Source organism: Rhinatrema bivittatum, chromosome 3 (assembly GCF_901001135.1).
Source record: "Rhinatrema bivittatum chromosome 3, aRhiBiv1.1, whole genome shotgun sequence".
NCBI lineage: Eukaryota > Metazoa > Chordata > Amphibia > Gymnophiona > Rhinatrematidae > Rhinatrema > Rhinatrema bivittatum.
The window spans coordinates 366,592,181-366,618,148 of NC_042617.1; the positions used below are offsets into that span (position 1 = coordinate 366,592,181).

The following is a 25,968-nucleotide window of genomic DNA, read 5'->3' on the forward strand; positions in this document are numbered from 1 at the left end:
GACTCGTTTTTACAACTTCTCACCAGGGAATGGGACACCCCGGAGGCCTCCCTGAAGAGCAGCCGGGCTATGGAAAAGCTGTACCCGCTCCCCGAAGATTTTCTGGACCTCATCAAGGTCCCAAAGGTGGACTCCGCAGTGTCGGCGGTCACGAAGAGGACGACTATCCCAGTGACGGGAGGTGTGGCATTGCGGGACACACAGGATCGTAAGTTGGAAGTTTTCCTTAAGCGGGTTTTCGAGGTCTCCGCTCTGGGTATGCGGGCGGTGATGTGCAGTTCGCTTGCCCAGTGGGCTAGTCTCCTTTGGGTGCAACAACTCCTCACATCTCAGAACCTGCCGTCCGATGAGGCTGCCCAGGCAGATCGGCTAGAAGCCGCAGTGGCGTATGGGGCGGACGCCTCGTACGACCTTTTTCGGGTCCTCACAAGATCCATGGTTTCGGTAGTGGCAGCACGACGACTACTGTGGCTACGCAATTGGGCGTCTGATACGTCCTCTAAGTCCAGTCTGGGCTCTCTTCCCTTCAGGGGCAAGTTCCTCTTCGGGGAGGATTTGGACCAGATCATCAAGTCCCTGGGGGAGAACGCTGTTCATCGGCTGCCGGAGGATAGGTTTCGACCATCCAGAGCGTTTTCTTCTTCTCGGACCAGAGCCAGAGCGCAACGGCGCTACAGGGGCTACAGACAGACGGGCTCCCGGCCATCCGCCCCCAGGTCTCAGCCCTGGTTGCGCGCCTTCCGCGGGCATCGGCCCGCACGCACTACTCCCGGAACCGGGAACCCCTATACCAAGTCTTCACAATGATGCCAGTCTCGCCCACTCCCCTGTCCCCAGGATTGGGGACCGACTAACGTATTTCTAAGCGGAGTGGGCACGGATCACCTCGGACCAGTGGGTCCTGGATACCATAAAACACGGCTACGCATTGGAATTTGTCCGCCCCCCGCAGGGAAGGTTCATCTTTTCCCCCTGTGGCTCGGACCTCAAGAGAGGAGCGGTGCAGCTGACTCTGGACAGACTCCGGGAGATAGGCGCTACTGCGCCCGTGCCCTTCGGAGAGGTGGGCTCGGGCCACTATTCCATCTATTTCGTCGTACCAAAGAAGGACGGTTCCTTCCGGCCTATCCTAGTCCTCAAGGAAGTCAACAAATCCCTTCGAGTCGTTCGGTTCCGCATGGAAACGCTCCGGTCAGTGATTGCGGCGGTGCATCGGGGGGAGTTCCTCGCCTCCCTGGACTTAACGGAGGCCTACCTGCACATTCCCATCCGCCCGGACCACCACAGTTTCCTTCGTTTCAAAATTCTGGACCAGCATTTTCAGTTCACGGCTCTCGCGTTTGGATTGGCGCCGGCGCTGCACACCTTCACCAAGATCATGGTAGTTGTGGCGGCAGCTCTCCGGAAGGAGGGCATCCTGGTTCATCCTTATCTGGACGATTGGCTCCTCCGGGCGAAGTCATTCGATCATGGACGCTCAGCGGTGACTCGAGTAGTACGGTTTCTACATTCCCTGGGATGGGTAGTGAACTTCTCCAAGAGCTCCCTCATGCCCTCGCAACGCTTGGGTTTTTTTTGGGGGCAACTTTCGACACCCTACTGGGCAAAGTTTTTCTGCGCCAGGACAAAGCTCAATCCTTGCGGGATCACACACGACGGTTCTCTGCGTTACCAGAGCCCACCTCCTGGGACTACCTGCAACTCCTGGGAGTGATGGGGTCCACCATCGACCTTGTACCTTGGGCTTTCGCGCACCTCAGGACCTTACAGTGGGCGCTCTTCTCCCGTTGGAAACCAGTATTGCAGGACTATCAGATGATTCTCCCGCTCCCACAGAATGCCAGGGACAGTCTGGGCTGGTGGTTGGATCCGCCGAACCTGGCCCGTGGCATGTCCCTCGATCTGCCAAATTGGGTGGTGGTGACCACCTATGCCAGTCTAGCAGGCTGGGGTGCAGTCTGCGATCGAAGCGCCACGCAGGGGACGTGGTCCACGGTGGAGGCGAAGTGGTCAATCAACCGTCTGGAAACCAGAGCGGTCCGGCTAGCTCTGCGACATTTCCTCCCGCTTCTTCGGAACCGAGAAGTCAGAATCCTATCGGACAACGCTACCACCGTGGTCTACATCAACCGACAAGGAGGCACGCGCAGCCCGCAGGTCGCGCTCGAGGCGGCGCTGCTGATGCAATGGGCGGAGCGTCATCTCGTCCGGCTAGCGGCCTCGCATGTCGCCGGTGTGGACAACGTCCAGGCGGACTTCCTCAGTCGTCAACTGCTGGACCCGGAGAGTGGTCTCTCTCCGACAAAGCAATGCAACTTCTCGTCCATCAGTGGGGGGCCCCCCACTTGGATCTGATGGCGTCCGCTCTCAACGCCAAGGCTCCACGCTTCTTCAGTCGCCGGAGAGAGCGCGGAGGGAGTGGATGCCCTGGTCCTCCCGTGGCCGCCATATCTTTCTTTTCCACCATGGCCCCTGGTGGGCAGGATGCTCCGCAGAATAGAAAGCCATCAGGGGACCGTGGTTTTCGTCACCCCAGAATGGCCCAGGCGACCCTGGTTTGCGGACCTGCTACAGCTGGTGATCGACGGGCCAATCAGGCTGGGGCACCTCCCCCAGCTCCTACATCAGGGCCCGGTATTTTTCGAGCAGGCAGAATTCTTCTGTCTTGCGGCCTGGCTTTTGAGAGGCGCCGCCTCCGGCGTCGGGGCTACCTGGAGGCGGTAATATCCACGCTATTGCGGGCACGAAAGACATCGGCCTATGTTCGAGTCTGGAAGGTGTTCGAGCTGTGGTGTACCAGCCAGGCCACGAGACCCGCTAAGGCTTCTGTACCTCAGATCCTTCAGTTTCTACAGGCGGGGGTGGAAAAAGGGCTCGCCTATAATTCACTACGGGTTCAGGTGGCCGCCCTTGGCTCGCTGTTGAGCGATGGGGCTCTCTTCTACAGCATTCTGACATTGCTCGTTTTCTCAAGGGTGTCAAGCATATGCGTCCTCCGTTACGGGACCCTTGTCCCTCCTGGAGTCTTAACTTTGTGCTTCGCTCCCTGTAGGGACCACCGTTCGAGCCGCTGCGCAGTGCAACGATAAAGGATCTCACTCTCAAGACTGTATTTCTTGTGGCCATCTGTTCCGCTCGACGCATCTCGGAGCTGCAGGCTCTGTTGTGTAGAGAGCCCTATCTCCGTTTCTCCGACTCTGGAGTTTCGCTTCGCACCGTTCCCTCCTTCCTTCCGAAGGTGGTTTTCTGCATTCCATGTGAACCAGACGGTGGAGTTGCTGTCCTTCTCTTCCTCAGAACCGAAGTCTCTCCGTCTCTTGAATGTCAAGCGCACTCTGCGCCTCTATCTGGAGGCTACAAATGAGTTCCGAACCTCTGACCATCTCTTTGTACTCTGGGCCGGTCCTAAGAAGGGGTCTCAGGCCTCGAAGGCTACCATTGCCAGATGGCTGAAGGCCGGCATTGCTGCTTCCTACATTGGGGTGGGTCGGACTCTCCCACCCGGAATCATAGCGCATTCTACACGTTCTCAGGCGGCTTCCTGGGCGGAGGTTCGCGCGGTATGCTCGCAGGAAATTTGTAGGGCAGCCACCTGGAAATCGTTACACACGTTCTCGAGGCACTATCGTCTGCACCTCGCCTCTTCAGTCTCTGGACACTTTGGCGAGCAGGTTCTCCGAGCAGGCCTCGCAGGACCCCACCCGATTTAGGGAAGCTTGGGTACATCCCACTGTCTGGACTGATCCAGGTACGTACAGGGAAAAGAAAATTATTATTTACCTGCTAATTTTCGTTCCTGTAGTACCATGGATCAGTCCAGACGCCCACCGCGTTTGGGTTCTTGATCCTGCTCAGCTCTGCGCTGCTTCTTGCTCGCAGTGTTCTGTGTCTTCACAGTTGTTTCTTTTCGCTGTTTTTCACAGCTCCCTACAAGTTGGTAGGATGTTTGCAGTTACTTGTTGCGGTTACAATTGTTTTCATTATCTGTTTCCACAAACTTGATCCTTCGGGGGTTTCTACTCGGGCTTTGATATACTCGATACTGAACTCCTGCAGAGGGGGTAGTAGTATATATGGATACGCCCCCTCAAAGCTTGTGCTGACTCCATCTGCTGGATTGGGGACATAACCCACTGTCTGGACTGATCCATGGTACTACAGGAACGAAAATTAGCAGGTAAATAATAATTTTCTTTTAGTGCGCACTAACTGAAAATGATACAAATTGACACTTTCCAGGTCAGTAAAGGTCAGTTAGGAATGAATATGTGTTCCTATTGGCTGGCTGCCCTCTTATCTATTGATGTTAACCAGGTTCCCACTGAGGTGATGGTTGGGGGGATGGGAAATGGAAATGGAAACTCAGGAACACTAACAGAAAATGATACAAATTATTGACACTATCCAGGTCAGTAAAGGTCAGTTAGGAATGAATATGTATTCCTATTGGCTGGCTGCCCTCTTATCTATTGATGTTACCAAGGATCCAACTGAGGTAATGGTTGGGGGGATGGGAAATGAAAACTGTTGGTAGTTGACAAAAAAAGTAATGTGATCAGTCAATATGACTAGAACCTGTGCCCTATTCCTGATACCAGGGGTGTTGTGATCTTCCTGCACTCAGTGCCCTATCCCTGATACCAGTCTGAGACAGCTCCCTCCCTGCATTACTAGTGAGAGGCTGGCTTCACAGACAGGGGGGAGCTTCCTGACCCTCACTCCTGACTTCCCCCATGTCCCAGCTAGTGAATGGTGTGTGGGTGAGGGGGGGGGGGGGGAGGATGGTGAAGTCTGAGACAGCTCCCTCCCTGCATTACTAGTGAGAGGCTGGCTTCACAGACAGGGGGGAGCTGCCTGACCCTCACTCCTGACTTCCCCCATGTCCCAGCTAGTGAATGGTGTGTGGGTGAGGGGGGGGGGGGGGAGGATGGTGAAGTCTGAGACAGCTCCCTCCCTGAATTACTAGTGAGAGGCTGGCTTCACAGACAGGGGGAAGCTGCCTGACCCTCACTCCTGACTTCCCCCATGTCCCAGCTAGTGAATGGTGTGTGGGTGAGGGGGGGGGAGGATGGTGAAGTCTGAGACAGCTCCCTCCCTGCATTACTAGTGAGAGGCTGGCTTCACAGACAGGGGGGAGCTGCCTGACCCTCACTCCTGACTTCCCCCATGTCCCGGCTAGTGAATGGTGTGTGGGTGAGGGGGGGGGGGGAGGATGGTGAAGTCTGATACAGCTCCCTCCCTGCATTACTAGTGAGAGGCTGGCTTCACAGACAGGGGGGAGCTGCCTGACCCTCACTCCTGACTTACCCCATGTCCCAGCTAGTGAATGGTGTGTGGGTGAGGGGGGGGGAGGATGGTGAAGTCTGAGACAGCTCCCTCCCTGCATTACTAGTGAGAGGCTGGCTTCACAGACAGGGGGGAGCTGCCTGACCCTCACTCCTGACTTCCCCCATGTCCCAGCTAGTGAATGGTGTGTGGGTGAGGGGGGGGGGGAGGAGGATGGTGAAGTCTGAGACAGCTCCCTCCCTGCATTACTAGTGAGAGGCTGGCTTCACAGACAGGGGGGAGCTGCCTGACCCTCACTCCTGACTTCCCCCATGTCCCAGCTAGTGAATGGTGTGTGGGTGAGGGGGGGGGGAGGATGGTGAAGTCTGAGACAGCTCCCTCCCTGCATTACTAGTGAGAGGCTGGCTTCACAGACAGGGGGGAGCTGCCTGACCCTCACTCCTGACTTCCCCCATGTCCCAGCTAGTGAATGGTGTGTGGGGGAGGGGGGGGAGGATGGTGAAGTCTGAGACAGCTCCCTCCCTGCATTACTAGTGAGAGGCTGGCTTCACAGACAGGGGGGAGCTGCCTGACCCTCACTCCTGACTTCCCCCATGTCCCAGCTAGTGAATGGTGTGTGGGTGAGGGGGGTGGGGAGGATGGTGAAGTCTGAGACAGCTCCCTCCCTGCATTACTAGTGAGAGGCTGGCTTCACAGACAGGGGGGAGCTGCCTGACCCTCACTCCTGACTTCCCCCATGTCCCAGCTAGTGAATGGTGCGTGGGGGAGGGGGGGAGGATGGTGAAGTCTGAGACAGCTCCCTCCCTGCATTACTAGTGAGAGGCTGGCTTCACAGATAGGGGGGAGCTGCCTGACCCTCACTCCTCCGGGGTATTGTGATCTTCCTGCACACAGTGCCCTATCCCTGATACCAGGGGTGTTGTGATCTTCCTGCATGCAGTGCCCTATCCCTATTAATACCAGGAGTGTTGTGATCTTCCTGCATGCAGTGCCCTATCCCTAATACCAGGGGTGTTGTGATCTTCCTGCATGCAGTGCCCTATCCCTGATACCGGGATGTGCGCAAGAAGATCCCAACACCCCCGGTATCAGGAATAGGGCACTGTGTGCAGGAAGATCACAACACGCCTGGTATTAGGGATAGGGCACTGTGTGCAGGAAGATCACAACACTCCTGGTATTAATAGGGATAGGGCACTGTGTACATGAAGATCACAACACCCCTGGTGCCAGGGATAGGGCACTGTGTGCAGGAAGATCACAACACCCCTGGTGCCAGGGTTAGGGCACTGTGTGCAGGAAGATCACAACACTCCTGGTATTAATAGGGATAGGGCACTGTGTGCAGGAAGATCACAACACCCCTGGTGCCAGGGTTAGGGCACTGTGTGCAGGAAGATCACAACACTCCTGGTATTAATAGGGATAGGGCACTGTGTGCAGGAAGATCACAACAACCCTGGTGCCAGGGTTAGGGCACTGTGTGCAGGAAGATCACAACACTCCTGGTATTAATAGGGATAGGGCACTGTGTGCAGGAAGATCACAATACCCCTGGTATCAGGGTTAGGGCACAAGTTCTAGTCACATTGACTGATCACATTACTTGTTTTGTCAAGCTACCAACTGTTTCCATTTCCCATCCCCCATATACTGTCAGTGGGAAGCTTGGTAACATGAATAAATAAGAGGGCAGCCAATAGGAATACATATTCATTCCTAAACTGACCTTAACTGACCTGAAAAGTGTCAAATTGTATCATTTTCAGTTAGTGCGCACTAACTCCCAGTTAGTGCGCACTAACTCGAGTTAGTGCGCACTAATCGGAAAAAACGATTTTTAACGATTTTTTAACTAAAAAATCGTGCCTAACACGATTTTCTTGCCCTGCCACACAATTTCTATCGTTAAGACGATATGGAAAACGATTCACATCTCTAATATACACAGCCCCAACATTTAATCAGAACTTAGTCCCAGACTCAATCCTTTTTAACCATCAATCTCCTTACATTATGACAACTCCACACATAGAATCAGAAGGATACTTTAATCTCTCACTCTTTTGTACTATCCATAATTCTTTAACTCCTTAGGATGTGCCTGGTAGGTACTTCTCACATCCTCATGAAAAAATTCCCTCAATAGCAACAATATTCTTGTTACCTTTTGTTGTATCTTCTTTGTTTCTCATATTAGTGCACTTTATTGGGAAACCTTGCTTTAATGACTCCAGGCACCATGGGCTATCAGATCCAAAAAGGCAACATAATAGTTGAACCCAAAGAAGGGAAAAATCAAACACAAAGCAGGAAAGGTGGAATAAAACTTCCTTGCCTCCTAACAGAGGAGATAGTTCAAAAGACAGTTAATACAAAAATATTCTTCCTCTGTATCAGGTCACTGTCAGGTGTATACTCGGGAGGAAATAAAAAAAATAGTGTAGATCTTCCTTACCCCAAATTCAGGCTCAAATACAGGAATGCCCAATCCACTCCAGTAAGGGAAATTGGGTCTCATAGGGAATTCTTAAAAATTGTCTTTAAAAGATCAAATCAATACTTAAAAGGCTGGATAGTCAAGTCAACAGAAGGCTGACTCCTGCATAGGGTCTCTTCTTTACTCCTGTCCCATAACTTAGGTAAAATTACACAGCAGGAGGCAGCGAGCTCTTTACTGCTTGAAAATTCTAAATCAAAATCCATGCAAGTAGCAAGTGCTTTTAGATGATAAACATCTAGGACACACCACCTGCATGTTCCCACATGGGGAGAGCAAACCCAAATCTCTCTCAATTACCTCATACACATAACCTCCCCAGTCAATTGGTGCACTCCTTTTGTAGGGGGAAATCAAAGGTCCCGTACAATAATGAGGAAAAATTCAAACCACAGTTAAAGTTAAAAAGACTGTAAACCAGATCTAACTTCAAACGACTCAATTGTAATTAGAAAAATATGAGTAAAATATAATTGGTTGATCTTGTGATTTCTTCAACCTATAGCATGGGGAAGAATGATTTAAATGAGATGACTGCCCAGGAGTCAGATACTGCCTCAGTGGGAGGAGTCAAGGGCCTAGGGTGACCCAGTCAAAGACATATCTACTAATTTAAGGGTAATACATTTCATAGGACTTCAGAAATACATAGCATTAATTTTAATAACACAAATGTAGCCAAGGTCTTGCTGATTACACTAAACTACAGAGCAAAAAGAAAATATGAAAATCTTCAGTCCACATTGATTTATGATGCAGCATCTAGGTTTGTTAGGAACTAAGCAACATTTTGAGGAAAGGGGGCCCTTTTTTAAAAGGATGGCCTCCACCTTAACCAAGGTGGAAGCAGGCTGCTGGCACTCTTTAAAAAGGAGACAGAGCAGCTTTTAAACTAGATGATGGGAGAAAGCCGACAGTCACTCAGAAACACATGGTTTGGAATCATTTATCTTTGAACAATACTAACAAAACATGGAAGTTAGAGCATCCAGATAGAAAGGTTGCATTAAATGCTATAGTAGCACAGGTACCTTTAAGTAATGAGCAGACAGAGCAGAAAGATTCCAAATATCCCTTGTCAACTCATAAACAGGTTGTTAACACAAACAAAAAAATACTTTGAAATGTCTTTATACAAATGCTAGAAGTCTAAAAAGTAAGATGGGGGATCTGGTGGATGTAGGATAACCAAAGCGTCACTGTGAAACTAGGGTGAAACTTATATTGCAATGATAGGGTGGGTCAAATTGGTGGAGGGATAGCATGTTGAATGTTAAAAAGGACATAGAGTCAAATAGAATAAAAGTTCTGCAGGAAACAAAATACAATGTAGAATGTTTATGGACAGAAATTCCATGTGAGAAGGAGAATAGAATAGCAATGGGAGTGTACTACCATCTACCTTGCCATAATGAACAGCAGACTATGACATGCTAACAGAAATTATGGAAGCTAATAAAGGGGGTCATTCATCAAATCACGTTAGGACATTAGCACCCGCGGTAATGCGATAACATGAGATGCATATGCAAATTCTAAAAATTTAGTCAAAGGAGGGTGTTTAACATTGCGTGTGATAGCATAACACACGCTATCACAGGATTTAACTACACCTTTTTTCCTGGCATTATGGAGACAGAGAGGCACACATATTAATCAACTTTTTATACCACTGAAAAAGGGGGCATTCTGAACTCGGGGTGAGATTTTGGTGGTGGCCTAGATTTTGGGGGGCAGTTTTACATGCACAGTCAGAGATACGAACAACACAGTAGACATCAGTGAGGATTTTATGTGATTTGGAATGATGACAGGTACACAAAGATGAGATTTGTACAATGTTCTCTTGAACTAGCTTGATGCACTATTTGCTTGATGCACTATTTGATATCAAGCTAGGTCGAGAGTACAAAGAAATTCAAATGTGACCTAAAAATATTGTTTCAAAATGCCTATAACCTAACTTAAAATCAAATGAACACAGAGCATGCACCCTTAAGGTCAGTTATTAAGAACCTGTCTCCTGAACTAAATACTTTATCCCAAGTATGTGTCAATTTTTAAATTGTATGTTGTTTGACCTTATTGTCAATGTACTTATTGATGTATAATATGTACATCATATTGTAAACTGTTGTGATCGTTATTTGGAACAACGGTATATAAAATAGCTAAATAAATATATTGAGTGCATAATTTGGTGCAAGAGACAATAGTGTTCATAACATGATCTAATTTGCTTGATAAGTGGAGGGAGGACACTTAGGGATTCTACTGTGATAGCATTTAACTTTCAAAAGAGAGACTATGGTAAAATGAGGAAAATGGTTAGGAAAAAAATCGCCATTTTAGAAGCCCAGACCACATGTATTCCATGCATTAAAAAAGGTGGAAGGAAAGCCAAATAACTGCTGGCATGGTTAAAAGATGAGGTGAGAAATGCTATTCTAGCTAAAAATAATGTTTCAAAAAATAGAAAAGGGATCTGAATGAAGTAAACAGGAAACAACATAAGAACTGGCAAGTTAGATAGAAAGAATTGATAAGAAACATAGAAATTGATGGCAGAAAAAGACCTTATGGCCCATCGCAAAGAGATAATATGAAAATGTAGCAGGATTCCCATTTGGATAGTGTACTGCATCTGGGGAGCTACTTTTGTTGGGGTTTGTCCATTGGGGAGAGGAGGGAAAAGTTTAACTTTCTGGGTCCTTGGTGTGGTCAGTAAATCCAGTCCTCAAAATCCTATGATTCACACTGGCTGAGCAAGGGAGTTGCAGGAGACACAGAAATGGTCAGAAAAGTAAAATACAAGTTACAATTACTAGCAGCCACTCCACTCACTGTCCATTCACCACTGGGGAAGAGAAGAAAAAAAATAGTATGAGTCCAATTGGTGTTCAAAAGAAAAAGTTTAGTTTGAAAATAAGACTCCAAGCCAGAACTGAAAAGATCAGGAACAACATCAAAAAAGCAATATCAGGAAAGCAATAGTCTCCTTGTCCTTTTTATTCCTCATGTTATTCTTCTCCTTGTTGCACCAGTTTCCATATCCAACAGCCCTTCCCCTTGAAGGGTAGCATAGCTTGAATGTAATTCCAACATAGGTTGTAAAAGGTTACAAAAATCACTTAGGTCAAAATTAGCACTCTTTGGGAGAGGCAATGAACATCAATATCAACAACTCCTTCTCTCTTAACTACTCGACTTCTCTCTAATTTCTGAGCATGCTCCATGGACATTTATAGCACACAGAAGCCCTACAAAAAGGTGATGTTAAAGACAAGGGAAAACTCCAAAAATCCCTCCCCCAGCCCATGATGGAAAAAATATTCAGGGAAATCTTTACTGACAGAAAAAGAAAGGTCACAAAAAGAGCTTGTTGTGGAAGTAAAAACTCATAATAAAAACTTTCTCAGGTACATTCAAAGCAAAAAGCCTGCAATGAAGTCATTTTCACCATTAAATGATCAAGAGGTCTTAAATAGGTCATTTGCCATAATCAACCAAAGAAATAAAGGTGATATTCATGCAAGAAATAATATTTAAAGGTGATGATTCAAAGGAAATGAAACAAATCTGAGTGAACCTGGAAGATGCAATAAGGCAAATTGCCAAACTAAAAAGTAGCAAATCATCTTGACCAGATGGTATACATCCCAGATGCTGAAAGAACTGAAAAATGAAATTGCAGACCTACTATTAGTAATTTGTAATCTATCATTAAAATTAGCTATGGTACCTGAAGACTGGAAGATGGCCAAAATAATGCAAGTTTTTAAAAAGGGTTCCGAGTATGATCCAGGAAACTACAGACTGGTAAGCCTGATGGCAGTGCCAGGCAAAATGGTTGAAACAATTATAAAGACAAAATTACTGAACATATAGATAGTCATAGTTTAATGGAACAAAGCCAAAATAGATTTAGCCAAGGGAAGTCTTGCCTCACTAATCTGCTTCATTTTCTTTTTGGAAGGCAAAAATAAACATGTGGATAAAGTACCTCATGAGAGACTTTTGAGGGAATTAAAATCTTGGAATAGGAGGCAATGTTCTATTGTGAATTGAGACCTGGTTAAAAAAATCAGAGAGTTGGGCTAAATGGTCAATTTTCTCAGTGAAGAAAGGTGAATAGTGTTGTGTAGGGATGTGAATCGTTTTTTGATGATTTAAAATATCGTCTGATATTTTTTAAATCGTCAAAAATTGTTAAAGAGTGCGATACAATAGAAATTCCCCCGATTTATCGTGAAAAATCGTTAATCGGGTTTGTGTCCACTAACGGGAGTTATTTGGGGGGAGGGTGGGAAAACCGGCACACCAAAACAACCCCTAAACCCACCCCGACCCTTTAAAACTAATCCCTTACCTTCCCCCACCCTCCCAAACCCCCCCAAAATGTTTTAAAATCACCTGGTGGTCCAGTGGAAGCCCCGGGACCGATCGCCCGCTCTCGGGCCGTCGGCTGCCACTAATAAAAATGGCGCCGATGGCCCGATAAAAAAAACCCCACCCTGACCCTTTAAAATTGACCCCTTAGCCTCCCCCACCCCCCCCCCCCCCCCCCAAAAACATTTTAAAATTACCTGGTGGTCCAGTGGGGGCGCCGGGAGCAATCTCCCGCTCTCGGGCCGTCGGCTACCACTAATAAAAATGGCGCCGATGGCCCTTTGCCCTTACCATGTGACAGGGTATCTGTGCCATTGGCCGGCCTCTGTCACATGGTAGGAGCAATGGATGGCCAGCCATCCAGGATCAGGCGCAGCCGATAAACAAAAAACCAATGGGGCCGGACAATAAAAATTATAAGATTTGAATCGGAACCGGAACTGAACTGATTTCGGTTCCGATTCACATCTCTAGTGTTGTGCCCCTGGGATCTGTACTGGGACCACTACTTTTTAACATATTTATAAATGACCTAGAATTGGGAAAAAGTAAGGTGATCAGATTTGCTGATGATACAAAATTATTCAAAGGTGTTAACTATCAAGTGGATTGTGAGAAATTGCAAGAGAACCTTACAGTACTGGGAGAATGGGCATCCAAATGGCAGATGATATTTATGTTAGGGATGTGAATCGTTTTTTGATGATTTAAAATATCGTCCGATATATTTTAAATCGTCAAAAATCGTTAGGGCCACGATACAATACCAATTCCCCCGATTTATCATTAAAAAATCGTAAATCGGGGGAAGGGGGAGGGCAGGAAAACCGGCACACCCCCGCTGAACGACCTCCTGCAGTCGATCTCCTGCCGGCGCCATTTTCCGTACGGAAAACGATTCGCAGCAAGAAATCGCTTCCTGAACCCCGCTGGACTCCCAGAAACTTTTGGCCAGCTTGGGGGAGCCTCCTGACCCCCACAAGACTTGCCAAAAGTCCAGCGGGGGTCCGGAACGACCTCCTGCGTCGAATCATTTTTGTCTATGGCCGCCGCCATTTTGCGGCGGCCATTTTGCAAAATGGCGCCGGCTGAAGACAAAAGGATTCAATTGAGGGGGCCGTTCCGGACCGCCGCCGTTCTGGACCACCGCTGGATCCCCAGGTAATTTAAAGCATTTGGGGGGGGGGTTCGGGAGGGTGGGGGATTTAATTTAAAGGGTCGGGGGTGGGTTTTAGGGGGTTGGCTCACGATTTTAACGATTTTTCACGATATTTTTAAAACCCAAACGGCAACAATACGATTCCCTCCCCCTCCCAGCCGAAATCGATCGTTAAGACGATCGAGGACACGATTCACATCTCTAATTTATGTGGACAAGTGCAAAGTGCTGCACATAGGAAAGAGCAACCCAAATTATAGCTGTGCAATGCAAGGTTCCAGTTGGGAGTCGCCACCCAGGAAAAGGATCTAGGCATCATCATGGATAATATGTTGAGATCCTTTGCTTAGTGTGTGGCAGCAGCTAAAAAAGCAAATAGAATGCTAGGAAATATTAGGAAAGGAATGTAGAATAAAACAGAGAATATCATAATGTCTCTGTATGGCTCCATGGTGTAATTGCACTTTGAGTATTGTGTGCAGTTCTGGTCACCACATCTGAAAAAAGATATAGCAGAAATACAAAAGAAAAGGTACAGAGAAGGGTGACCAAAATGATAATTGAGATGGAACAATTTCCCTATGAGGAAAGGCTAAAGAGGTTATTACTCTTCAGTTCAGAGAAGAAACAGCTGAGGGGAGATATGATAGCTCTCATGAGTGGAATGGAGTGGAATGGGTAAACATGAATTGGTTGTTTGCTCTTTCAAAAAATACAAAGTCTAGAGGACACGCAATACATTGCAGGTAATACATTTAAAACAAATAAGAGAAAATATTTTTTTACCCAACGCTTACTGTATTTTGCGCTCCATAAGACGCCCCTGACCATAAGACGCACCTAGGATTTAGAAGAGGAAAATAAGAAAAAAATGTAGCGTCTCTCCCTCTCGCGTGCTGTCCCCCTCCTCCTCCTCCCAACTCAGCCCCAATCAGTATGGTGGCGCAGGTCAAATGCATGAAACATTTTATCATAATATATATATAGTATATTACCCTCATGATTTTCTAATATATCTAAACAAATGAGAAGGAAATGGCCTGTACTAACTTTGATGCCATGTATCGTCTTCTGCCAGCAGAGCTTCAGCTCCCTGCCGGTCTGCCGGTCTGCTCTTCCCAGGGTGTACTGCGAAGCTCGGCGTGGCGCAGGTCAAACATCAAGTGTTTGAACTGCATGCGCTACGGAGGCCCCTCCACGTGGTGCATTTTACTGCAAAGGTCGACGGCACCCTGGGAACAGCAGAGCAGCAGGGAGCTGTTTGAACTAGAGAGGTCTCCGTAGCGCACGCGGTTGAAACAGCTGATGTTTGACCTGCGCCACCATACTGATTGGGCTGAGTTGGGAGGAGGAGGAGGGGGATGGCGCGCAAGAGGGAGATGTTACATTCGCTCCATAAGACGCACAGACAATTTCCCCCCCCACGTTTGGGGAAAAAAGTGCGTCTTATGGAGCGAAAAATACGGTAATTAAGCTCTGGAATTCATTGCCAGAGGATATTGAAAAAGATATTAATGAAACTGGGTTTAAAAAATGTTTGGACAAATTCCTGGAAGAAAAGTCCATAAACCATTATTAAGGTGGTCTTGAGGAAATCCATTGTTTGTCCCAGGGATAACAGCATAGAATATATCAATCTTTTGGGAATCTTCCAAATACTTGTGGCCTGGATAGGCCACTGTTTGAAACATGATACTGGACATGTTGGGCCTTTGATCTGACCCAGAATAACAAATTTTATGTTCATAGATTTTTAAATATTTGTGATCATGTATGTATTTTCCTTTTGTCACTAAAACAGTGATCAAAGCAAATGAACAATAGTAGCACAATCAAAAGCAAATAAAAGACAATAGCACATTCTGAAGTATAGTGAACATAAAAATTATCAACTAATAATTAAAGCTTCCACTACCTCCCTCTTAATATCATAAAGTGATTTATTTTGATGTTTTTCAACTTACCTAATTCTTGCTAAGATTAAGCTGAATTTTAAAAGCCCTGCACATGCCAAAGCCAGGAGATATGCGCAGAAGTTGAGCTGGCGTATGTTGTGCAGATTTTAAAAAGCACGTGCGTAAGCGCACAAGCATTTTTTTGCCGAAAAAGGGATGGGGCGTGGTCAGCGTCTGGGTAGGCATAGGCATTCCTGCATTTTTCAATGGAACCAGTGTACAAGTATTTATGCGCTCAAGTGCTCGTTGGGATCCCTGACTGCATAACTTTCCTTCTGCTGTGGATGGCATGTAAGTCCTGAAATAAAAAAAACCTAGGCTGGTCAGCAGAGATTTAAGTGTTGAGTCTAACAGGGTGAAAGGGAGGTTCTTTAACTAGAGGAGATAGGAAGTCCCATACAGTACCTGCGTGAACTAGGAACGAATTGGGGAAACTAGTAATTGCATCATTGCTCATATCCACTAAAATTCCCTCCCCCTTATGCAGTAGAGGTGGCATTTGCATGCACAAGTGCACGTCCATATAAAATTGCACGTACATGTATCCGTGTCCCGCTTTTTTTATACCATGCGCGCATATATGCGTGTATATTATAAAATGGCTGTGTCCATTGGTGCAAGCCGGCATACGAGCGTAGATGTGCACCCGCACAGCTGCTTGAAAGTTATCTTCATTATTTTTATGATATTTAAAGAGATGAGCAGGGTTAGCCCTGTAAGCAAAAGCAGTGCTAATCTATTTCTCCATATTATATGGAACCAGAGAGCATGATGGTAGCTAAAGACCACCAGACCCATCTAGTCTGCCCATTATTCTTTCCTTTTGATCTCTGGCTTTACTTTCATTTCCACTCTCCTAAGGATCCTCTTTGCTTACCCATTTTTTCTTGAATTCTCTAAACAGTTTTTGCCTCCATAAAAAGCATTTTGAGGCTGTTCTATACCTCCGCCACCATTTCTGTGAAGAAATAATTCTTATGTTACTCCTGCTTGACTCAGGGAGTGAGGGTTCTTATGGCATTTGGGAAGGGGATGGGATTGCTTGATTTGGGGGAGTGGGGGATCTTGCATTACTCAGGAGTGGGAAGTGGGGATCTAGCAACACTTGAGTGGTGGAGTGCTTCTTGACTAGTTAGGAAGATTTAATGTGTGTGTGTGTGTGTGGGAGGCATTATTTTTGAATTGAGGAAGAAGAAATCTCCTACATTGGTCATCCTCCACTCATGACCACTCTGTATCCTCTTCAGTCCCAAGGCTAACTAGGGATGTAAATATATGCATTCATTATAAACACGTAGATAAAATACAATGAATGAGTACATATTATTTTAGTTATGGACTCCCAAAATGAATGGAGAGGTCCCAAAAATAAAACAAAAACAATTCTTTCATTCATTTTTGTTTCCCATTCAAGTCTATGATTGGTACTGCTGAGAATGGTGGCGGAGGTATAGAACAGTCTCAAAATGCTTTTTATGGAGGCAAAAACTGTTTAGAGAATTCAAGAAAAAATGGGTAGCAAAGAGGATCCTTAGGAGAGTGGAAATGAAAGTAAAGCCAGAGATCAAAAGGAAAGAATAATGGGCAGACTAGATGGGCCTGGTGGTTCTTACCTTGTGATCTCACAGCCTTGTCAGAGCCAAAGTAGGACAAGTTGGCAAGAGAGAGGACAAATCATGATGCAACATTTTTTAAATAGCCTATGTGCTATCTGGGTCAAGTGACGCTGACCCACTCTCACTGTAAAGTCTGAGCATGTGCAAGAAGCAGTCTGTATTTTCTCTCTAGCTGCTGGCAAAGAAAGACGTGTTTGTAGAAGCTCTCACAGAGTTTAAGAAAAGCTTAGAAACTTTTGGATTCAGCATTGGTGAAGGGTTACTTCTGATCTTCTTTCTGCCGCAGTAGTCTCACTGAACCATAAAGACAGAGGTGGTGCTAGTGATTTTTGTTTGTCCTGGACAGTGAGGTGAGCACAGCACACTGACAGACTGAAGAGAAGAAGAGTCTTACCAGGCTCCCAGTCTTTTTGACTCTGTTTAGAGTTTAACTAACATTTTTATTCTGTGTAGAGTCAATCAGCAGCACACACTATACAGCGCATACTCTGTATGTATGTGTGTGTGTGAGTGTGTGGTTGATGCCATTTGCTCCTCTTTCAGTTGATTTCACCCTCTATCACCGACTTGAGTTTTCTGCCTCTTTTGGTGCTTTGTTCCCCCTTCATGGTGTCTTGAGCTGTTCATGCCACTCTTTGTGCCAATTTGCCTTTCTTATGTGGCCTAGAAGGGTTCATGACACTATTATTTGTGTCCTGTGCCACACCTTTACAGCCTTGGGATGATCTGGCCAGTTTTGCTACTGTTTTGCTCCTCTACCATTGCTTGATACTGATTTGCCCCATTGTAGGTCCATGGGCTCTTCATGACTCTTTTGGTGCCATGTTGCCAGTCTTGATTCGTTGGCATTCCTTCACCCTTCTGATGTCTACCTACCAGATTCTTTCGAAATTATTAGAAAATTCCAATCTGGGAACCCAAAATAGGCTGCATTGCTTCCACTATAATGGGAAACGAATGAATGAATAAAACAAGCAAAAAAAATATTTTTTTCTCATTTGAAACTAATGAAACGAAAGGAGATGTCCTACAAAATGAATCAAAACAAACGTTTTACCTCTGTACATCTCTAGTGCTAACTGGGCCCACATCACCTGTCTGGATAGCACATGCTGCAGGGATTGATACCAATTATGTCCTCTTTCAAATGTTCTTGTTCAGTTTAACATGGCCATTTTAACATGACTGTGATCTGCATCTCATTAGCCTGGTGGATACCACTTTAAACGTCAGTTTAATATACGCATTAAAATTGGCAAGTGATGTGTGTTACCTATTGATTTTAACATACTTTGGTGGATAGATGCCCCCTTAGAATATAAGTTATTTGGAGCAACAATGTTTTTCATCTGTATGTAATGTGCTTTAAAGTGCCCTGGTTTATTTTCTGCCCTTCAAACACTTCACAGCAGATTAATTTTTGATACTGTAGGTATTTCTCTGTCCCCAGAAGCTCATAATCTAAGTTGGTACCCGAGACAATGAAGAATGAAGTGATTTGCCTAAGGTCACAATATTAAGGAAAATGAATTGCATAGAACAGTAGCACCATACATCATTTGTGAGGATGGGGCTTATATACTAAAGGGTAGTAAATAGGCCCCTTTCAGAATATTTAATGTCATGTTAAAATTGGCATGTTAATACATTAAAGGAAAGACTTTACCCTGGCTTAGTCAACCTATCTCTAAGTTTGTTGTGACTGGAAAAAAAATGTGAAGAATTTTTTTTAAATAGAAACTTGTCATAAATATTTAAAATTCAGCTGTTATCATTTTGATAAGTGACATGCAGTAATATCAAGTAAAAATGAAAGCTGAGAATAGAATGTTTTAAGATTTATTATTTTACAGAGATGTTTCAATATTATTTTTCAGGGTCTGGAAATGGGGGTCCTGCTGCCCACCCCCACCTCCTGCCTGGCACCCCCTGCTCTTCTCCTGCCTTCCACCTTGGCCCAAACACCAGTCAGCTCTGTGGCCTCACGCCAGCAGACTACACAGGCTGCGGTCGCTCGGGTCTGACTCTTAACCGGTACAGCACCTCCCTGTCCGAAACCTACAACAGGCTCGCGAACCCTGCCGGCGAGACCTTTGCGCCCCCCAGGACGCCGTCCTATGTTGGAGCGGCCAGCAGCACCGCAGTGAACATGCCCGTGGCTGGCGCCGACGGAGACGCCTTCAGCTGTCCTCCGACTGGCTTATCTATGCAGATTTCCGGCATGTCTCCACAGCTGCAGTACATCATGCCTTCCCCTTCAAGCAACGCTTTCGCCGCTGGCCAGCACCACCAGAGCTCGTACAACGCCTTCAGATTGCACAGCCCCTGTGCCTTGTACGGGTATAACTTTTCCACATCCCCCAAACTGGCCACAAGTCCTGAGAAAATTGTTTCTTCCCAAGGAAGCTTCCTGGGCTCGTCCCCAAGCGGAACCATGACCGATCGGCAGATGTTGCCCCCTGTGGATGGAGTGCACTTGCTTACCAGTGGGGGACAGCAGAATTTCTTTGACTCTAGGAACCTAGGAGGCTTAACACTGTCATCCTCTCAAGTCTCTGCACATATGGTATAATGGAACGTTTAAGAAAACATCCATTTGTTTTCAACCGACTTTTTTTCCTTCACTGTAATATGAATAAGCACATATTTTTAGCACAGAAACTATGTACAGTATATACTAGCAGACTAAGGTGCACAAAGTCATTTTTGCTGTTTTCTTTCTCTCTCTCTCTCTCTCTATATATATATATATATAAATTCATACACAGTATTTTTAATTATACAAAGCTTTTTTGATATACAGTTCACTTAAATTTCTAGTAGCACTAAGTATATGATGCACTTGTTTATGTATACAGCAAACTGAACCAGTATCCCTCCTTATTTTTCTGTCCTTCCAAAACAGCTTTTACATTCTCTGAGGTTTCAAATTAAGGAACTAATTTACTAAGCTTTTTTCACAAAGTGGGAAAAAAACCTTAGTAAATCAGGTCATATATAGGTTCCCCCCCCCCCCCCCCCCAAAGGAAAACATTTTAATTGAACATATAATTACCATCCGCACGGGACCAAAATACTTTTGGGAAGTTGCGGAATACAAGACAAATAAAAAGAAAGAAAGAAAGAAAACTATTTTTAGGAAAGGTTCATTGAATGTCTTTTCAGTGGCGGGTTCTTTAATGGACAGATGTGAACAGCACAAGCCAGAGCCTGATGTGCACTTTTTGAGGGTAATTTTTAAACAGCCTGCATGAGGAAGCCATCAGAAACCTGTGTAAGTTGCACCAATTTTCAAAGCAGACTTACAGGATTAAGTCCGCTTTCAAAATTATCTGAAATAGATGCACAAATGCACCTACTCAACATTACACCTGCTCTTTGCAGGGCATAATTTGTTCTTGACAATTTGCATGGATACTTCTAAAAATCAAATATATGACTGTAAATCTTAACTCTGCCTTATCTTGGCCCCTGGAATGTCTATCTTTTGTGCACATAAAAGTATGTGCAAAAATGGAATATGCATGCACACAAACAATAGCAAGCCATTTATATGCATAAACCCATATTTTATGTACATAAATGCCTTAGAAAATTACTCCTTCATGTCACTGCCCATTTTGTCAGACCAGCCACTCAAAGCTACTGATGCCAGTGACTGCCTTAAATGCATCAGGGGCTCTCTCTTTTTCTCAGAAGATGCACATTTTCTGCCCATTTATTAAGAATGGACTAAAGCTTTAGAAAACAGGGCCCTGAATGCAAGATAAAACCTGACTCCATGCATATTGAAGGACAGTCTGCTTATGCTGGCTCTGATTTCCTTCTGGAAACATGCCATGTTCAACTCAGCTCTTTTGGCATTACTATGGAATGGCTTGTGGTAATAACACTTGTGGTGGTCTCTCTGTTGTAACATACAGCCATGCATGGGCGGAGAGGGGTACCTTTTCAAAACATTTATGTGCAGAAAACTAGCATATGCGTCCATAAGTAGCTTGTTCTCAAGTGCATGCTATTTTAAGAACATGTAAAAGCATGCACATATTTTTTGTCTCGCATGCACATTTATCTGCATAAAAAAGGGATGGTCTTGAGGCATTCTGTGGTGCGGCCAAGATCTACTTGCGCAAGTTGTTATTTTATAAGAGACCTAGGTGCATACATTTATCAACTTATTCATGCAATTTTACACCTGCAGTTGATATCAGACTTGCCTATGGCTTCCTATTGGTTTGGTGGGAGGGCTGGATGAACTTGGGGGAGTTCAGAGTGAAGAACTAGGAGGGTACATTTGGGGGTAGACATACACGTATTTTATAATATACACAGATCTCATATTCACAAGTTAAAAAATACTGCCATAGATCTCCTTATTGTAATATACAGGCATGCATGGATGTACTCATATATGAGGCTATTTGGAGTTGTTTGAACATTACCCTCAGAGTGAACAAGAGCTCTTAGAGGCTCCCTTCCTGCACTGATTTTACCAAAGCATCTCAGTTCTGCCATTTCTTTTTCATGAAAAAGTGTTAAGCAAAAAAACAAGACCGAGTCAATGAGAAGAATACAAAAATCAAAATAAATACAATTAAGAAATTTTTTTTAAGAAAGGTAGAATATAAAGGGGAGGGGTTTGCCACATTCACACGTGCTGAATTTTTCAGTCTAACTTCCTGCTTCTTGACCCCGTCCAACCTGTGTCAAGAAACTACTTCTCTCATGTTGATAATTTTAAGCACTGTTGATAGTTGGTGATCCCAATATAATAGAAGGCTACAAAATCATTTGAGGTCTTTCATCATTAAATGAATGTAGATTTGTTTGCCATTTTCTTATCCACATTCTGTGAACAAGTGGGACGCCATGTTTTTTTGTCTGATTCTTATTATAAAATGCTTCTTATAATTTCTGAGAGCAGTGCCTTTCAAATATCACAAGGGCAGAGTGCATTTGGATGTCAGTAGGAGAGTATGGTGAATGTGCTGATACATTTTGTTTGCTTTGCATGTAGTTTTGCCAGAGAAAATTACGCTGACTGCTCTGAACCGCACAATTTTGTAAAGAACAATAAAAGCCCTACCAGCTACCAGTACCAGCGTTGGCATACATACACACACACACACACACATATAGGGACAGATTTGCACACAAATGTACACCCGATTTTATAACATATGCATGCCGCTGCACGCAAGTTATAAAATCCGAGGTCGGTGCGCGCAAGGGGGTGCACACATGTGCACCTTGCACGCGCCGAGCCCTAGGGGAGGCCCGATGGCTTTCCCCGCTCCCTCCAAGGCCGCTCCGAAATCAGAGCGGCCTTGGAGGGAACTTTTTTTTTGTCCCCCCCACCTTTCCCTCCCTTCCCCTATCCAACCCACCCCCTGCCCTACCTAAATCCCCCCCTACCTTATTTTGTTGAGTTACGCCTGCCTCTGGCAGGCGTAACTTGCGCACACCAGCTGTCTGCCGGCGCGCAGCAGGCCCCGACACAGGCCGCTGTGTCGGGGCACTCGGCCACGCCCCGGACCGCCCCCGGACAGCAGCCCCACCCACAGCCCCCACCCATTTTTTTGCAAGCCCCGGGACATACGCGCGTCCCGGGGCTTGTGCGCACCGCCGAGCCTATGCAAAATAGGCTCGGCACACGCAGGGGGAGGTTTTAAGGGTTACGCGTGTAACTTACGCACATAACCCTTTTAAAATCCACCCCATACTGTTTATCAGAAGTATAAATCTACAAACTTGTTCATAGCTATTTGCTGAAATCTATTCAATGAGAATCTTTACAAATCTTTATAATTTATTTATGGCTCTTTGGCACACCTTAGTGATGACAAATAATCTGAACAATCTAGTAAAACCTATTTCAATAACATAAAAACACGTATTCATGAATGGGTGACATTGCCAAAAAGTGGTTTGCCTCTTCTACTCATTAGGTAAAATTGTTCACAGAAGCCTTTACCAGTACAATTCTAACTAAATACAAGAGCAAGTTTCAACACTTCTTTTAATAGTTATCCCTAAACATTTACAGTACAAAAATGTATTAATCCCCAGTCTTGCTGTGCAAATTCATTTTAGTGAAGGAGAACTGGGGATGGAGATCAAGGAGAAAATAGATATATTTTTAGGTGGAGTTTTCTGCTCATTCTAGGTTTCAAGATCTAATCATCTTAAATTAACAGTTTGCAATTGAAAGGATGATAAGTATTTTGTACATTACCCAGCTTAGATGTGGCGACATTCCTTGAGGGCTGCAACAAGGAAAACTATAGAATTGTTAGTTTAACATGAGTGGTGGGTATAATGGTAGTCGGTTACAAGATCCGGGGAAACATGGTTTCCCAGTAGGAAGCTCCTTTCTAAATGAACTTTATTTATTTCTGTGATGAAATGGCCAGAGTAAGGAGATAGGTGGGTGCTAGTTGTCTTTCTGGATTTCATGAAAGCTGTTGACACTGTCCTATACAGAAGACTTGTGAACAGGCTAGTCAATATGGGAGGTGCAACACAAATGATAAGCTGGGTGACAATTTGATTGAGCAACAGAACTCAGAGACTGGTAGTCAATGGGGTCGATTCTGGTGAAGGGAAAGTGACCATCAGGGTGCTACAAGGATCAGTGCTAGGTCCTGCCCTCTTCAATGTCTTTACAAGGGACACTGGGGACAGGTTAGAAGGGGAAGTGTGCCTGTTTGCAGATGATATGAACATTTGCAACAGATTAGACGTGCCAGAGGAAATAAATAAGATGAAAGATGATTGTTAAAAACTGGAAACATGGTCAAACATAGCAACTATACTTTAATTTAAAAACAAGCTATATGTATGCATTTGGGATGCCAAAATCCAAGGGAAAACTACCAGTAAGTATCATTAATAGAAAGAAGGAAATATTATTACCTCTCAACAGGTCTCTAGTGAGACCCTCATCTTGAGATTTGTGTTCATTTCTGAGGACCAAATCTAAAAAGGGACATGGAAAAGGTAAAGACAGTTCAAAGTGAGACAGCAAAATGGTGCATGGACTGTACTGTAAACTAAAGCCGTATTCAAAGAAGCTGATAGAGCTAAAGATGTGTTTTTTTTAGAAGAAGGGAAAGAGAAGATATGATCCAAATGTTCAAAAATCTAGCAGGCTTCAGCAAAGTACCAGAAGGAAGCATTTTCCACTGAAAGAAAAATTCATGGACAAGGGGAGGTCATCATGTGGAGCTGAAGCATTGGACGTTGAAATGGAATGTGAGAAATTAGTTTGTCACTGAGAGGGTGGTGGACACCTGGAACAGACTTCCGGAAGAGGTTATAGGAGCCAAACCAGCTGCAGAATTCACACATCCATGGGACCTTAGTGGCAGAAGGAAGGGGAAAAACCACCCATCAAGTAAGACATGTGGCAGCACGGAAGGCAGATACCAATGGGCTGACTGAGTGGACCAATTGGCCTTTTTCTGCCAACATCTTCTCCATTAGTGGATCCTGGAGCACTGCACCTATATCTTTGTCTTTCCACTGGAATGGATTCTTTTCTGTTTCTGCTGTCACTGGTCTTTTTTGCAGTATTTAGTTAGTAAGTAAATATTGCTGTATTTGATACCACTCCTGCTCTTTAATGCAGCCTGTTACTTCAGTATGGTTTGGTTTGGTTTGGTTTGGTTTATGAAATATTTCTTCCTCGCCTCACAGCATGTTCTCTAATAGATCTATAGGGCAACAAAATATGCTTACATAATCTATTCAGGCCACGACTTTCGTGGTTGAAACATACACTGCAATTTTTAACTTTTTCTAAACTTAACCTTTACACAGTCGCCTTTCACCCTTCAGGTTGATTTACTCTTGTCCTGTTCTTCTGAGGTGGATCGTGTCAAATTCTCTCTCTCAGTATTTCATTTAACCATAGCTCGAATTGTTAATAAATAATGTGAGAGTGGTATACATATACATGTTTTATGTTGAAAAGGAACATAGCACTGCAAAATGTGTGTATGTGTGTGTGTGTCCACAATAATTTGTGTCTTTGACAAAACAATAGTTGGACTGTTACACTAAGAATCTCGTGGTTACTGAGGAAGATTCTGAGTGCATTATATTATATGTGTTAGGATTTTTTTTTAAATCCCTGAAGAGATTTGTCAGTATCAACTATGAGGTTCATTTTCAGACACAGTCTGGCTAGCAAAGTAAGCTGGATAAACGTAAATGCCTAACTTTGGAGGAATATTCAATAGTGAAAGTGCACTGTTGAATATAGTTGGCTACCTGTGTCTTAAAGTTAGCCGGCTAACTATAGCCACCTAACATTAGGACAGCTCTTTGGCCTGACCAGACGTAGCCAGCTAAATTGTTCGGTTAACTCTGAATGTCAGAGTTAGGTGGTTATCTTATCCAGCTAACTCAACTCCTCCCAGTTACGCCCTCGAAATGCCTCTAACTTAGGCCGAGATTTTCTAACGTACTGCGGCGTCATGAATCGCGCGGTGCAGGGGGGCGAAGCGGGGGGGTGGGCCGGCTTTCACACCCAATAGCGCCATCGTACAAGGTGGTGCTATTGGGCGCGAAATTGGAAGCAAAAAGGCTCCTTACCTTTTCGTCGTCTATGCTGTCTTCACGGTGTCCGCCCCGACTCCTCCTCTTCTGGGGCAGACGCCGCCCCGACTCCGCCCCTTTTTAGCTATCGCACGTGAAAAGGGACTTTTCGCCTGCAAAACGTCCCTTTTTTGCGTGCGCTAGCTTTAGAAACTGACCCCCTTAGCCAGCTAAATTCTAGCCTCCTATCTTATTTAGCCAAATATGTGCCCAAATATTCATTTAGCTGGCTACCTTCTGAGTTAGCCAGCTAAATGCTTTTGAATATGGACCTCCATATCCACATGACATGGTACAGTGTGTCTGGGGAATATTTCTTTATTGCTGTGACATGCTCTGTTTTTAAAGGAATTTGTTTTAAATATAGCTCAAACATGTTGCTTAGCACACTGCCTATTGTAAATAGTCTTCTGTGCATCACTGCAATGTTTGGCTTTTATCAATATATATATGATACTGTAC

The 25,968-nt window shown here is 45.1% G+C and overlaps 1 protein-coding gene across 2 annotated transcripts in view; it reads left to right on the top strand.

Moving 5' to 3' along the window:
• The window catches only part of TBX18 (T-box transcription factor 18), an 80,475-nt gene extending 58,344 nt beyond the window's left edge, over positions 1-22,131 (top strand). For both annotated transcript variants that reach the window (XM_029595492.1, XM_029595493.1), the window contains exon 8: positions 18,783-22,131. In XM_029595492.1, coding sequence (XP_029451352.1) covers positions 18,783-19,477 — 695 coding nt within the window. In that variant the 3' untranslated portion in view covers positions 19,478-22,131. The remainder of the gene's footprint in view (positions 1-18,782) is intronic.
• The last annotated feature ends 3,837 nt before the right edge of the window (positions 22,132-25,968 follow it).